The sequence below is a fragment of the Barbus barbus genome (genome assembly GCF_936440315.1).
Source record: "Barbus barbus genome assembly, chromosome: 41".
Classification (NCBI taxonomy): domain Eukaryota; kingdom Metazoa; phylum Chordata; class Actinopteri; order Cypriniformes; family Cyprinidae; genus Barbus; species Barbus barbus.
This window is the reverse complement of record NC_136719.1, coordinates 23,945,714-23,961,061: the sequence shown is the minus strand read 5'-3', so window position 1 is coordinate 23,961,061 and position 15,348 is coordinate 23,945,714. Positions and strand designations below refer to the sequence as shown.

At 38.4% G+C, this 15,348-nt stretch overlaps 3 protein-coding genes across 5 annotated transcripts in view; all 3 read left to right on the top strand.

Moving 5' to 3' along the window:
* LOC306860621 (terminal uridylyltransferase 4-like) overlaps positions 1-2,076 on the top strand; it is a 30,820-nt gene extending 28,744 nt beyond the window's left edge. Inside the window, exons 29-30 of the mRNA XM_079402404.1 lie at positions 387-539; positions 1,140-2,076. Of these exons, the coding sequence (XP_079258530.1) occupies positions 387-539; positions 1,140-1,222 (236 nt within the window). The 3' untranslated portion in view covers positions 1,223-2,076. The remainder of the gene's footprint in view (positions 1-386; positions 540-1,139) is intronic.
* Positions 2,077-4,305: 2,229 nt separating this feature from the next.
* Positions 4,306-8,952, top strand: LOC306860848 (cytochrome P450 2D16-like). Of its 3 annotated transcripts, none has more exons than XM_079402808.1 (6): positions 4,306-4,695; positions 4,853-5,009; positions 6,165-6,317; positions 8,259-8,443; positions 8,514-8,616; positions 8,764-8,929. In XM_079402808.1, the coding sequence occupies exons 3-6, from the start codon at positions 6,173-6,175 to the stop codon at positions 8,793-8,795; spliced, it is 465 nt and encodes a 154-aa protein (XP_079258934.1). In that variant the 5' UTR covers positions 4,306-4,695; positions 4,853-5,009; positions 6,165-6,172; the 3' UTR covers positions 8,796-8,929. The 3 variants fall into 3 exon arrangements, with proteins under 3 accessions (XP_079258934.1, XP_079258932.1, XP_079258933.1); XM_079402806.1 differs by having other exon boundaries at positions 4,309-4,695; positions 8,702-8,952; XM_079402807.1 differs by lacking the exon at positions 4,306-4,695 and having other exon boundaries at positions 4,994-6,317; positions 8,702-8,952.
* A 613-nt stretch (positions 8,953-9,565) lies between these two features.
* Positions 9,566-13,862, top strand: LOC306860846 (cytochrome P450 2B4-like). The gene is made up of 9 exons (XM_079402804.1): positions 9,566-9,773; positions 9,917-10,076; positions 10,464-10,616; positions 11,381-11,541; positions 11,894-12,067; positions 12,275-12,416; positions 13,091-13,278; positions 13,351-13,492; positions 13,577-13,862. Exons 1-9 carry the CDS (start codon positions 9,579-9,581, stop codon positions 13,765-13,767), a joined length of 1,506 nt encoding a protein of 501 aa, XP_079258930.1. The 5' UTR covers positions 9,566-9,578; the 3' UTR covers positions 13,768-13,862.
* Positions 13,863-15,348: the final 1,486 nt, after the last annotated feature.

Below are 15,348 nucleotides of genomic sequence, written 5' to 3'. Positions count from 1 at the left end.
TAATATTACCAATCCAGCTCTACATTATGTGCTGCTAAATATGTGGTTGTGTTCAGAGATGAGTGAAGTCAGTGCAGTGTCTGTCTCTGAGCTCAGGTAAGTGTCACAGGTGTTTTGGGTTCACCGGGTGACTCCACAGCTGTTACACTGGGAACTGGTTTTACTACACTGCTCGTCCTTGATTAGAGCTGTTTCACCTGGAACCCTTTGAAATCACAGTCTAATGAAAACCTTGCTTTTTGAAACTAGTTTAAATAAGGAAGGTGACCTGAAAGCTTGTGGTTTCACAATGGTTGAGTGACAGTTTGAAAATTGTGTTTGCTATTTTGCTGTCTGTTAGTTCAGAGCTGTGTGTTCACTCTTCTCTCTCTCTCTCTATATCTCAGATCCTAATTTCCCATCTCAGTTTGGTGGTGTGAGTCAGGGCTCTCGGTCCTGGGATCACAGCAGTGCTGCTCCGTTTTCGCTGTCTCCATCCTTCATGCCTTACCGTCTGCCACCCTACCTGCAGCAGCCCAACAAACCCTTCATCTCACAAGGTACCAGTCCTGTTTTGTCTCTTTGACATGTTGACAATAAAACATTCAAACCTTGTGAATTTATATCTTTATTTGAAGTAGAAAGTAACAATGGAAAGTTTTTATTTTATTTCATTTTTTTTTTGTTAGTTTTACTTTAAGGTCAATGGCTTTTAAGTCGGTTCAAACCCAATAAGTCAATCATGTAGTGGCAAAAACATTTCCTATAGCAGTAAAAGTCAAGAAATGACCAAAAAAGTAAAACCAACATGATTTCAAACCAATGTGTTTTATTTAAGGGCTTAACTGTCTTAATGTCACAATGCAAAATAATTTAATGGTGCTAAAACTTTGCTGCATTTTCTTGATGTAGAATAGTATTTAGTTTACTTTTTGATTTTGTGGTGAAATATGACCTAGACACGTTTTCATGACATTCCCTCAAGCATATTGCCATTCCCGTACATTGAGAGGAACTAATTGATGCATGCAACACGTTTTCCATAGACATCAAGTTCCCTCAGAATATTCCTCTCTATGGTTTTTACAGGCCACAAATGCACACACTGATAAATCCGGAAGCATTTCCACTCACAACAGCCTTTTTTGCCTCTCTTGCAGGTCCTGTGGTGGCAAATCAACATTACCCGCTGATTCAACACGGTCGGCACGGCAATCTCAACTACATTCAACAGAAGAAATGAAGAAGGACACTTCACTTTGTAAACCAATGCCTAAGGTTCTTATAGGAAAAAAAAGACTAACTTTGCATCATTTGGTCATTTGGAAACTTTTTAAAATGAATTTTATCATTTTTGTACAGTTTTTGTTTTATTTTCCTTTTATTTCGGTGTGTATCATCACATTGATTTGTGATACAAAATGTCAAATATTTTAATACCCCTATTTTTGGAGGGGTCCAAAAGTGTTTTTATTTTGTGTAATATAAGGTTTTAAAATGTATTCACTTTATTTTTATTAGCTGTATTCCTATTTTGCTTGCTTAAGGACAAGGCGTTAGATAGGAAAATCAAACATAACAACCCAATAAGACAATTATGTAGTGCCAAAAACTCCCTATAGCAAACCAAGAAAACAGACAAAAAAAGAACAGTAAAAAAATTAAGAAAAGTCCAAAAAAAATAAAGAAAAAGCAAACCAACATGCTTATGTGTTGCCTTTTTATATATCTTTTTAAATGCCTTTTTATATATTTTTGTGTTTCAAAATGTCAGGTATCGCATGTCTGTGCAGCAATCTGAGCTGAAAGCATTTTCAATGCCTTACCTTTGCTATTATTTCACTGTCACTTTTACATACCTTTCCAGACCTCTTGCATAGTTTCATTAATAAAGACAAGATTAGGGTGTAGAATATCCATTGGCTGTGCTGAGATTTAGTGTCAACAATGAACATGTTAGTAGAGAGCGTTGAACTTGTCAGTTATTTATTAAACTTGCACAACTTGTCTTCTGCAGCATGTTTATTCCTCTTTTTAGACTTAGATCCATTTACTCTTGTCAGTGTGTTTATAAAGGGAAAATGAGTGTTGTGCAGGAATATGTTTTTTGTTCTTTGTCTTGATTGATTAGAACCTTACAGTCTTAGCAGGAATGACTAGCATAACTAGACAAAAACATGAACAGGCACGTCAAACTCCCACCCCTACTGTGTCCTGCCCAGGTGTGTCTCACTCATTCTGGAAACTAACGCTGCGGGCTCTTTGATCGCCCCTGGTGGCTGGCTGCAGGACAGGTCATAAACCCTGCCCTCTCCATGTAAACGAATGGGACTTGAGTCATAACAGAATAATTACACTTCCAATACAATTTTCCAAAATATGATTTTGGTCATTTAAGATAGTTATCATGCTGCTATATGTTCAATTGTTCGTTTTTGTGGTAAGTTTGATTTTAGCTAGTAATTTGATGCTATGAAAACGGGGCGTGTCGTTATGGTTGATTGGGTCTGCGGGAGTTTGGCTCCGCCTCACGACTCTTCTGCGCAGACTCTGGCTGTGTCCAAATTCAGGGTCTGCATCCTTCGGAGTACTCATTTGAAGGATGTTACGTCACAGCGCCGCGATGAAGGCTGTCCAAATTCGTAGGATCCTTCAAATGCGGCCCACAAATACGTCCTCCTTTTCCCCGAATTGGAAGGATGGGTGTGGTGGATCCTTTCCCGTCCTACCTATCCCATAATTCTTTTCGGCAGAGTGTAATGGCGGACGAAGCGAGCGGTAGCGGAGTGGGAGAGGAGTTTCTCTGACAAAACAAGCTAAAGTTTATGCTTCGGCTCAATGAATTTGTAGGAGAAATTAGTAGAATACTTAAAAACAAATAAAAATAGGCTATAATGGCTTACCTGGATGTGACTGTCTTGTAGTCTGATATAAAAAACTCTCCGACAACGAGCAAAGAAAGTATTTAATTTATTTAATTGCTTTATTTCTTCCAAAAGAATTAAAATGAGGAGAATAACTCTTTGTCCATTTTCCCGCTTCTTGCTTGGCGCTGTCACGGTTGCTAGGCGACAGGATATGAGCAACGGGTAAGGGAGGGAACTGAAAGAAGGGTAGGCTGTCCAAATTCACAAACACCGACTTCCGGGTTTTGCGGACGTCGGAGGATCCCTCCTCCTTCAACCGGGTAGGAAGGATCCTAAGGAGGATGCAGACCCTGAATTTGGACACAGCCTCTGGCTCCAAACGAATCTCTACTGCGCAGACTCGGGCTCCAAATGATATCATTTACTCACAATGGCAGCAGCCATACTGAGATGTATTCGCTTCACTTTTCTATAATGGAAGGAAGCGGAGACGCGTCGTCCATCTTTTTTTACAGTCTATGGTCCTATGATGCTGTAGTCTCCTCAACCTCAACCTGTTGAGTCTTTAATGCTACTTGACGCAAGCATGTGGACATAATGATTGGCCAAAACATTTATTTGTTCTTGTTGCTGGGGTGCTCACAAGCCTCAGTATTTAGGTTAGCTTCAAATGCCTTTAAACCAGATTTGATGTTATACAGTGGGGAAAAAAAATTATTTGATCCCCTGCTGATTTTGTACGTTTGCCCACTGACAAAGAAATCAGTCTATAATTTTAATGGTAGGTTTATTTGAACAGTGAGAGACAGAATAACAACAAAAAAATCCAGAAAAACGCATTTAAAAAAAGATTTTAAGATTTGCATTTTAATGAGTGAAATAAGTATTTTATACTGTTTTATATTACAACATTCAGGCCTGTACAGGTGTAAACCAGATTTATATCTTGCAGGTATGGCCCATATGTTAATGCAAAATTGTACTACATGCACTTTATCTATATATCCTCAATCTAAAATCCAAAATCACAGTTTTCCTTTAATATAACATATTCTGTCCCGAAGTGCTTTCTTCAGCTCCGGCAGGTCAGTGGTTGGTTCTGAAAATGGATGGATGAATGGATAGATAATATACTATGAAAAAAAAAAAAGTTACTACACATGCAGAACTCTATGCAGGGCATGCTTTACCTTTGCTATTATTTCACTGTCACCCATCCCTTTCCAGACCTTTTGCATAATGCTATTAATAAAGGCAAGATAAGGTGTAGAATATCCATTGGCTGTGCTGAGATTTTTTTGTCCACAATGCACATCATGGCAGTAGAGATCTTTGAGCTAGTCAGTTATTTACTAAACTTGCACAACTTGTCTTAGTTCACTGCAGTAAGTGAACTTCACTTAGAATCATGTATGATAGTGTTTATAAACGGAAAATGAGTGTTGTGCTGAAGTATAATCTTTTTTTTTGTTCTTTTATGTCTTTAATGTTTAGAACCTTGCAGCCTTAGCATTAATAACTAGCATAACTATACAAAAACATGAAATGTCACGTCAAACTCTCAGTCCCACTGTCTCCTCCCCCTCTTGCTCTGTGTTTATTAAGCTCATGGTTGCCTGTTGCTTTTGTTTGTTTTGAAATGAATCTGTCATCATGTGGACTACTTTCATGAAGTTAGACCTGGCCTATGTATGCCTGGCGGTCTTTCTAGGTTTGATCTTTCTGGTTCTGATTGAGATCTTTAGGATTAATTCCTACAGAGGTCAAATTCCACCTGGTCCCAGACCACTGCCTTTTGTGGGAACCATACCATATTTTTTTAAAGAACCCAATGGAGATCATAAGATCGGTGAGTGTTTGCTTTGAGTATAAAGCTTCGCTTTTGTGGAAACGTGTCTTATGTTCCCCATACGCTTTAAAATGGTCATGTTGACTTCATTCAGAGGTGAGACAATGTCTAAGCCACTTTAATTGTGTTGAAGTGCTGTGATATCTTTTCTGAGCAGTTATCTCAGTATGGAGAGATGACTATCTATGTCTGGAGAAAGCCAGCAATATTCCTCAATACAATCGAACTTGCGAAGGAAGCCCTTGTCCAAAATGCTTCATCTTTTTCATGAAGGCCACCTGCACCTCTTCTAATCTGGATCACTGATGGATATGGTCAGTAATACATTGTGCTGAAAATGAATTGGTGTTGTAGGGTATATTAGTACATCCAAATTGCAATCAAATGGAAAAAAACGGATTAATTCCAAGATTGTTGATAGATGCTGTAACTAAATGCTCTCCCTTATCAAGTAGATACAGTTGAAAAACTATCAAATTTAACTTATTTTGTCTTCTGGGCAACAGGTAAGTAGCTTCTGAGAGGCAATACTAAGTACTTATGTTTAGGCAAAATGAGAAAAATGTACACATCTTCATTCTGTTGAAACGTTTACACCCCTGGCTCTTAATGCATTGTTTTTCCTTCTGGAACATAACTGAGCGTTTGAACCTTCTGTAATAGTTGCATATGAGTCCCTCAGCTGTCCTCAGTGTGAAAAGATGCATCACAAAATCATATAGTTATTGTTGCAAAGGGTTCCAATACACAAAAATGCTGAAAAAACCAAAGAAATTGTGGTACCTGAAGGATTTTTCTGAAGAACAGCAGGCCGTTTAACTGTTCAGGACAAACTAGGGACTCATGAACAACTATCAAAAAGCACACCTGTGGATGAACAACACAGGTAACAACACAGTTTTAAGAATAAAGTGTATGTAAACGTTTAAACGGGGACATTTTTATAAATTCAACTCTTATTTTCGCTTGTGGACTATATGTAAATTACTTTTATGTAAAATATCTTAGGTCAGTACTGAATGCATTTTGTATAATCCCTCTTATTTTGGTAAAATATTTTACATTTTCCAGATTCTGCAAGGTTTGTAATCTTTTGACCTCAACTGTATTACGGTAGACCATGCTGGAACTAAAAGCAGCTTATTGCATGGATTTTTATTTTTTATTTTTTTATTATCTGGTTGAAAATGGTCTTGATCACTTGAGAAACCAGCCAGTGAAGTTGAGGTTTTGATCCTGTTGTCTTGCTTCTAAACCTTTCAATATCACGTAAAAGTGGTCTTGGTCTAGATTTTAGATTTGATGCAAGTCTAATCTAAGATTCTGCCAGCCAATGGGGCCAAAGTCAACTTGGTAGACCTGCCTAATCAAGATGTTTAGGGATATGCATCCATTTTAGTTGCCTTGTCTTTGTTTAACTTGTCCATGTATATACTGCTAACTCTGAACGTCTGTTCTCTCTCTGTAAGGTATCATAATGGCCACATTTGGCCACTCCTGGAGGGAGCAGAGACGGTTTGCTCTGCACATGCTCAGGAACTTTGGCCTCGGGAAGAAATCTATGGAGGAATGTGTGACAGAGGAAAGTAGTTACCTGGTTCCTGAAATGCTCAAATTGGAAGGTTAAGAATTTTAGTCTCTGTTTTCATTGTTCAGAGGTGCTGTAGACTCTCAATCATGTGCCACCTTGTCCTGTTGACTCTGGGTTAGATACAAACAAACATGCTGTTTCATGCAAGTATGCAGACATGAAGGCTTGGTCAAAACATTTCAAGTACATTTATGAATTCTGAGGTGGGTTAGAGTATGCAAAAACTGTATTGTGTGTGTGTGTGTGTGTATATATGTATATGTGTGTATAACTACTTCATTAAATGTATCTGTTTTATGACTAATTTAACCTGATCAGTCACTATAAACTGTTACCAATCTAATCTTTTTCAACATCAGCAGAAGCCATCCCTGCACTGCAAAGGTGTAAAAAAAGAAGAAGCTGCATCTGTTTATTTACAGTGTTTATAAAAAAAAAAAAAAAAAAACCTTTTAGAGGGTGAAGCTGCAATATCATGAAAAAAAAAACTATAACAATTATTAATACAATATCAAGAGCAATAATCAACAATGTCAAAACAATCTAAGAATCGTGCTTTTTACAGATTATACAACCAATATTTTACACTGGTTACTTCAGTAGCATGAAAAATAAAATGGTTATTCAAACTAGGAATAGATTATATAAAGAAAGTGAGCAAAGAATTGATGAGTCAATCCATGACTTGAGTCTAATGTGAATTATGCACTTTCACAATAACTCCTGCTATAATCTTTTAAGCTTTCTACACTGCAAAATCAACACTTACATCTTTTCTTCATTTTGTTGTTTTTGATGAGAGAATTTGCGCTCACTTTAACGATTCAGCGTTCTCCATGGTGACCAATCAAAATGCCCCTGATTGGATAGTGCATTCATTAGCTCAGCAGAAGCATGTGTGATTGGTTAGGCTGCAAACCACGCGCAAAAATTAAATCTGATGCAATGTAAGCAAATCTGCTGTAAATTAAATGTCACAATCGACTGTTTTAATTAATTTCACATTTTACTTTAATCGTTACAGTCCTAATAACTGTAAGTAAATGTAGTTTACTACCCACTTCAGTATTTAGGTTACCTTCAAATGCCATTAAACCATCAAAGCTTTGTGTAAAAACAGGCCAAATTTGATCCGTTATTCACTGAAAACTCCGTAACTCTCCACAGCTCTCAAATCTCATTTGTACAATATTTCCACATATCCATGTAACTATTGATTTTAAGACGCACAACCAATGACATTTGGTGTTGTTGACATCAAACCTGGAGTGAAGTGTCTTGGATATGCCCAAATGCGTGTATTAACAGTTGCCAGTTCATGGCTCTCCTGTTGGTCTTTTAATGCTCTGAAGAATTATTTACTATAATATTCTCATTTCATTTCCTACGGAGCCCCTTAGAGCTCATGGTGGTGGAAAGATTTCGGGGTGGGTGAAAAAAATTTGGGGTGGGAGGAAAAAATATTTTTCAAATCTTTTGCATTCTCTCGCAAAACTTTTACGTTCCCTCGTAAAAGTTAAAAACTTTGCATTCTCTCGCAAAACTTTTGCATTCTCTCACAAAGCTTTGCGTTCTCTCGCAAAGATGTTTGCGTTCCCTCGCAAAACTTTTGTGTTCTCTCGCAAAACTTTGCGTTCTCTTGCAAAGCAAACATCTTTGTGAGAGAACGCAAACATCTTTGCGAGAGAACGCAAAGTTTTGCGAGAGAACGCAAAGTTTTGCGAGAGAACGCAAAAGATTTGAAAAATATTTTTTTCCTCCCACCCCAATTTTTTTTCACCCACCCCGAAATCTTTCCACCACCATGAGCTCTAAGGGGCTCCATAATTTCCTGTAACTACTGTTCTGTAAATGGAAATCTGTAAATGCAAGCAGTGTTTTCAACTTTTCAGGATGTCAACATTCCAGTGGCTTACTTGCAGTATTTTAGCATTGGAAAAACCTTTACTCATCAGCTTTCTGTTCATTACAGAGCGATATCATGAGATTGTTCGAGTGCTGGGTTACGACCGCTTGCCCAGCATGGATGACTGTGACAAACTACCGTACACAAACGCCACTGTTCATGAGATTCAGCGTTGTGCCAATATTGTACCCTCTGGTGTGTTTCATGAAACGACTCAGCCCGAAAAACTACGAGGATTCGACATTCCCAAGGTAATGAATGGAGCATAGCTGTGTTGTGTTTCTTGATTGAAATTGATTTGCTAACAGCTTGTTTGTCTAGGGCACTGCAATACTTGATAACTTAACAGCAATTTTAACTGATAAGGAGCACTGGAAGTACCCAGACACTTTTAACCCAGAGTCTTTCCTCCCTTTCTCCTTGGGTGAGTCACCTTTGACTATGACTTCAGTAGACCTAGAGTAAACACAAGTAGGTTGACACGATTGTTGATTATCTCCATTTATCAGGTCCGAGGGTCTGTCCCCTAGCTAAGATGGAGCTCTTCCTCTTCGTCACCTCTCTCTTACAGCGGATTCGTTTCTCCTGGCCACCTGGTGCTAAGGAGCCAGACATGAATGGGATTGTGAGTTTGGTCCGTTCTCCTGAGCCATTCAACATCATCTGCTACAGCAGAGGATCCAATCCATCAGTACACTTTCCAATATCTACACGAGTTTTCAAAGTTTCCATCAGTTTTTAGATATAGCTCTGCAAATTGATGTTAATAGTTTTAGCCCTGAAAGAATTATATTCTAGTTTAATTGCTACGGTTTTGAAAAAAAGATGCTGTACTTATTGATGTTAAGTGTAGAATCTGCTCTAATAAATTGTAAAGCTTTTTTCTCTCATGATGTAATCTTTCATATGACTGCTTATATTAAAACAGTCAGGCCTATACTGGTGTAAACCAGATTTATATCTTGCAATTGAGGCTCAAATTCACATGGAGCCGCAACACATACTGTTTGTGTGCATGTCTGAATTTGTTGAACTGGTTGAGTTAATGTATATGTGCTATATGTGTGCTATGTAAAATCAAAGTTTTCATGTAATACAGATCCTTTTTGACAATTTTTTATAAAACCTTCAGTATATTTAATGCATGTAAATATACTCTAAAGAATAAGGAATGGGTGGAGTGGGAATTTCCATTTATCTGTCATTTCACTGTCACCTTTACACCCTTTTCCAGACCTCTTACATAACTATGCAACTTGCAAAAACATGAACCAGCACAAAACTCGTCAAACTCACACTCCCACTGTGTCCTCCCCCTTTTACTCTGTCTTTATAATGCTCACGGTCATCAGTTGCTCATGTTTGTCTTGAAATTAATCTATCATCATGTGGACGACTCTCATGAAGTTAGACCTGGCCTCTGTATGTCTGGCTCTGTCTCTGGGCTTTATTTTTGTGGTTTTGTTTGAGATCTTTAGGATTAATTCCTACAGAGGTCGAACTCCACCTGGTCCCAGACCGCTGCCTTTTGTGGGAACCATACCATATTTTCTGAAAAACCCAATGGAGTTCATAAGATCAGTGAGTGTTTGCTTTGAGTATAGAGTCTTTGCTTTTGTTGAAAGGTGTCTTATGTTCACCTTACTCTGTAAAATGTACGTTGACTTAATTCACAGGAGAGGCAATATGTTGTGTTGAAGTGCTGTGATATCTTTTCTGAGCAGTTATCTCAGTATGGAGAGATGACCACTGTGTATCTTGGTAGAAAGCCAGCAATATTCCTCAATACAATCGAACTTGCAAAGGAAGCCCTGGTCCAAAATGCTTCATCTTTTTCAGGAAGGCCTCCTATACCAATTCTAATCTGGATCACTGATGGATATGGTCAGTAATACATTGTGCTGAAAATGAATTGATGTTGTAGGGTATATTATTACATCCAAACTTCAATCAAATAGAAAAAGCTAATTAATTGCAAATATTTTGATAGATTCTGTAACTAATGGTTCTCCATTATCAAGTAGATATTATGGCAGACCATGCTGGAATGTAAAACTAAAACCAGCTTCTTGCATGGTTTTTGGTGTCTAGTCAAAGATGGTCTTGATCAACCAGCCAGTGAAGTTTTGATCTTGATGTCTGTCTTCTGAAACCTTTCAAGGCTGAGTAAATGTGGTCTTGGTCTGCATTCATTTAAGTTGTCTGTCTTTCTTTGTTCAATTCGTCTATGTATTTTCTGTTAACTCTAATGGTCTGTTCTCTCTCTGTAAGGTATCGTTATGGCCACATTTGGTCTCTCCTGGAGGGAGCAGAGACGGTTTGCTTTGCACACGCTCAGGAACTTGGGCCTGGGGAAGAAGTCTGTGGAGGAACGTGTGATCGAGGAAAGCAGTTACCTGGTTCCGGAAATGCTCAAATCAGAAGGTTATTGAGAATATTAGTCTATGTTTGAACATTTTCAAAGTTAAGAGGTGCTGTAGACTCTCAATCATGTGCACACCTTGTCCTTTTGAGTCAGAGTTAAACTTGCTACTTGAAACATGCTACTCCACGCCTCTGATTGAATACTGCATTCATAAGCTCAAAATACACATGTCCACTTCATCCAATGCTGTTTATGTTCTCTGTGTTCTTAAATTTCCTGGTACAAATGAGAAACCGCTTCAGATTCAGTCTGTGCAGGAAACTGAACAAATCATTCAAACTGAGTCGCAAACCAATTTTTCCAACTTGTTTAATCAAGAACAGAATCGACTCAAAAGAGTGATTTATTTGTGAATAGGACAACGCTCTTGCCCCAGAAATAAATGAGACCGTGCGTGCTTGGAATTAAATATGCATTTCTTAGCATGTACTGCTTTAAAATGAAGTTTCGAAAGGAATGTCGTCCAGTGTAGCGAAGTACAGTTTTTCGTTAGAAGTGTACTCGAGTTAAAGTAAAAGTACCCACCTTTTAAATCTACTCGTAAAAGTACAAATTGTACAAAATATGTCTTCAAGTAAATAGTTTGTTACTACCCACCTATGTATGTATTATTTTTGCTTAAATTTAGGTTAGCTTCAAATGCCATTGAACCAGGATCTTTTTTTATTCAGAAAGCCAGCTGTGATATCAATTTAAATTTATTTACTTGTCAAGATTAAAACAGTACTTGCCAGAGACTAACACATGATTTTCTTTGTTGAAGGCAAGCCTTTCGACCCCCAACATGCAATACAGAATGCAGTATCCAACATTATCTGTTCCATCGTGTTTGGGGATCGTTTCGACTATGATAACAAGCGCTTCGCATACCTTCTGGAAATCGTGAAGGAGAACATTATTCAGTCAGGGTCACTTATTGGACAGGTATGAACAACAAGTACTGCATATGTTTTTATCTTAAGACTATCCCAGTATCCAACTGGATCAGAAGGTTGATCATGTTCACTATCACTATTCCCACAGATTGTTGACACATTGAGGTAAACTCTACTAAACTTTACCAATAAGGCTGAAGGCAATTACTTGACCAGGGATGTCCAGTCCTGCTTCTGGAGGTCCATCTTTTTAAAAAGTTTAACTCCAACTTATTTGAAAAGGCTAATCAATCAGGTGTTTTCGACCTAGTTGAAGCTAAACTATGCAGAATTCCAGGAACAGGACTGGAGACTCCTGCAGTTGATGCAGAATAGTTAAATGGAGCCACTTTCTTTTCCAGGTGTTTAACTTGCTTCCCATCATCAAACATTTCCCAGGGCCACACCAGAAAATTTATCAGAACACAGAAGAGTTGAAAGCGTTCATCAGGGAATCAGTCAAAACACACAGAGAAACTCTGGATCCAGACAGTCCACAGGACTTAATTGAGGCCTACCTGCTAGAGATCGAGAAAGTGAGATAATCATGAACAACCTCTCTAGAAACAGTATTGTCCACTATTTGATAGTTGGTGGGAGCTTCATTCCTAGTTTTATTTCTGATTGGTTGATTGGAATTTTGTTACAGGACCTTTAGTATTTTAAAAGGTGAAATAAGTAAGCAGTTAGGGAACTAGATATGGTTGGTTAAATTGAAATGTCTTTTTTTCTTCATGGAGCAGCAAAAATCCAACGAGGACTCCACATTTCATGAGGATAACATGGTTATGTCAGTAGCTGACCTTTTCCTGGCTGGAACTGACACCACAGCGACCACCATCAGATGGGCCCTCATTTTCTTGACTAAATACCTAGATGTACAAGGTACTTAAGCTGAAGATTGTCAGCATTCTGTAGCTCAAACAGTAGATCATGGTCCTTGGAAATGCCAAGATGATAGTATTGATACCCAAGTAATACATGCATTGATAATGTGTATCTTGTAAGTTCTGTAGGCTGCTTTGGATAGAAAGTACTGCCAAGTCTGTAAGTGTAGTTATAAAATTGATTAGGTGATAAAGTGTTCTGTTCTTTTGCATACAGTTCAAGGGTTAGTTCACCTAAATGTGAGAATTCTGTCCTCTATCAATGGTAATAGCTTTGTTTGAGGAACAGACCAAGTTTCATCATTCACTGAAAATCCCCTCCTCCACAGCTCTCAAATCTCATTTATACAGTATTTCCACATATCCATGTAACTATTGATTCTGAGATGCACAAAACCGATGGCATTTCATATCGTTGACATAAAATCTGGTGTGACCAAATGTTTATATTAACAATTGCCAGTTCATGGCTCTCCTGCTGGTCATTTGTTGCTTTGAAAAATTTGGTACTGTAATATTCTCTTTTCATTTCCCACAACTATTGTTGCAAAGCTGTAGCATGAAACATTTGTGGAATTACTGAGAACAAATTGTGAAATCTGTAAATGCCAACTAGGTTTATACAAATTGTACCACACAGGCCTTTACTCATCAGCTTTCTGTTCATTACAGAGCGATGTCATGAGGAGATTGTTCGAGTGCTGGGTTACGACCGCTTGCCCAGCATGGATGACCGTGACAAACTACCGTACACAAACGCCACTGTTCACGAGATTCAGCGCTGTGCCAATATTGTACCCTCTGGTTTGTTTCATGAAACAACTCAGCCTGCAAAACTACGAGGATACAACATTCCCAAGGTAATGAATGGAGCATAGATGTGTTGTGTTTCTTGATTGAAATTGATTTGCTTACAAATGTTGTTTTTCTAGGGCACCGTGATATTTACTAACTTAACAGCAATTTTAACTGATAAGGAGCACTGGAAGTACCCAGACACTTTTAACCCAGATAATTTCTTAGATGATAATGGACATTTCTTCAAACCAGAGTCTTTCCTCCCTTTCTCCTTGGGTGAGTCACCTTTGACTATGACTTCAGTAGAAAAAAAAACAAACACTGCACTGATACGATTTTGTTTTATCTCCAATTTATCAGGTCCGAGGGTCTGTCTCGGTGAGACCTTAGCTAAGACGGAGCTCTTCCTCTTCGCCACGTCTCTCTTACAGCGGATTCGTTTCTCCTGGCCACCTGGTGCGAAGGAGCCAGACATGAATGGGATTGTGAGTTTGGTCCGATCTCCTGAGCCATTCAACATCATCTGCTACAGCAGAGGATCTAAAGAGTGATCCATCAGTACACTTTCCAACATTTACACGAGTTTCCATAGATGTTTTAACTGGCTGTCAAAATTAACATTATCTATGTGATTATTTTTTTTTTCAGTTTAATACATTAAAAATATTTAACAAAATGTATGCAGCGTCCATTTTTTTCCTGGCATACTTTGGTTAGCATTAGTAGACCATATGAACACCTTATCAAGCATAAGACACAAAAGAGAGCTTTGCACGCACAAAGCAAACAGGCTTCAGACAGCGCCAGTAGCGTATTGACTCTTTAATGCTTCACCAGCCAAAAACTCACAAAATTGTCAAAATACCCGTTTCTCGTAAACACACAGTATCTTAAATGAGGTAGAAAGTCCTTAATGACTGCAGAGTTTGGATGCGTGTCAGATCCGTGTCATGTTTATTAGGTTTTAAAGAGACAGCACTGCATTTAAAGTGAAACCGGCTGCAGTCTGTCACTGATGTAAATCAAAAACAAAGGAAAAAGAGAAATCACTCACTGCTCTGCTCTGCTTGCTAACCATCCAGTGTTTAAACCTCCTCACCTTAGCCCGCATTCACAATGGTAAACTTGCGGTAATGTGTTCTAATTTGAGTGGTACTGGTAAGTTTCAGCGGTAAGTACGAGCTTTCTGCCATTCGTCATGGCATCATTACATCATGTCTCTACACATAAAAGAATGAGTCCTTTTCTAGTGGGCTGTGTGGATGCTGCAGGCGGTGGATCATTTATAGTCTTTTCTCACAGCAGCTGGAATAATTCAATTTATCATATTGATGGCGGATTGTAATCTAGAAAGGTCCAAACAATCACATCAGTGACAACTGGAGATTCACCTGTAGTCCACAGGTAACGCTAATACACATTAAATACATGTAATCACGGAATGCTGATGTTGTTAACTAACAATTTATAACAATAATAATTTGCATGGTTTGATGTGATATGAGCTGAGCGATTGTTAGATTTAATCACCATTGGTAGTGCATAGTTGTTACGGCCTCGGACCTGTTAGCTCCTCCTCCTTTGCGGTTTGCCTGTTTGTTACGTCTCCCCTAACAGGTGAGCGGAGCACAGGTGTGGCGTGTTGCGGGTGATTGCTTCAGGACCGCGTGTGGTTGTTTCCAGTATCCTGGGTGTTAAAAGCTCTCCAGACCTGGTTGAAGGGGTCGCCGCTTCTCCTTCTCTCCTGCACCGCTTTTGCTGATTTTGTTTCCTTTTTGCACGACACTTCATATACCCTGATGGCATATGTTTTTGTCTTTTAAGTTTAACAATTACACTGACTTTATTTAATTTACGTTGCTTATTCTTTATCTTTAATAAATATATTTTTGAAATCAAATAATCCGCGTGGTCTCCCCTCTCTGTTGCATAGCCAGGCATAGGCTGTATGTAACAGATTGGTGGCTCGTCAAGGGATTTGAACGTTCGGGACCTGAAACGACAAATAGACTGGGGGGTTCGTCAAAATAAGGATTTGAAACAACATCGGTAAATATATATATTTATATTTTTTTTAGGCTTATAACTAGGTTTTGAATAGCCTAGTCTTATGAAGCTTTATATATATTATG

What these genes read in the sequence shown, in the direction of transcription:
- LOC306860848 (XM_079402806.1), top strand. Translation starts at nt 6,173, where the DNA reads ATGGCCACATTTGGCCACTCCTGGAGGGAGCAGAGACGGTTTGCTCTG. An exon ending in TGAAATGCTCAAATTGGAAG is followed by an intron (nt 6,318 to 8,258) that starts GTTAAGAATTTT and finishes TGTTCATTACAG; the next exon opens with AGCGATATCATGAGATTGTT. An exon ending in GAGGATTCGACATTCCCAAG is followed by an intron (nt 8,444 to 8,513) that starts GTAATGAATGGA and finishes TTGTTTGTCTAG; the next exon opens with GGCACTGCAATACTTGATAA.
- LOC306860846 (XM_079402804.1), top strand. Translation starts at nt 9,579, where the DNA reads ATGTGGACGACTCTCATGAAGTTAGACCTGGCCTCTGTATGTCTGGCT. An exon ending in TAAATACCTAGATGTACAAG is followed by an intron (nt 12,417 to 13,090) that starts GTACTTAAGCTG and finishes TGTTCATTACAG; the next exon opens with AGCGATGTCATGAGGAGATT. An exon ending in TTTCCTCCCTTTCTCCTTGG is followed by an intron (nt 13,493 to 13,576) that starts GTGAGTCACCTT and finishes CCAATTTATCAG; the next exon opens with GTCCGAGGGTCTGTCTCGGT.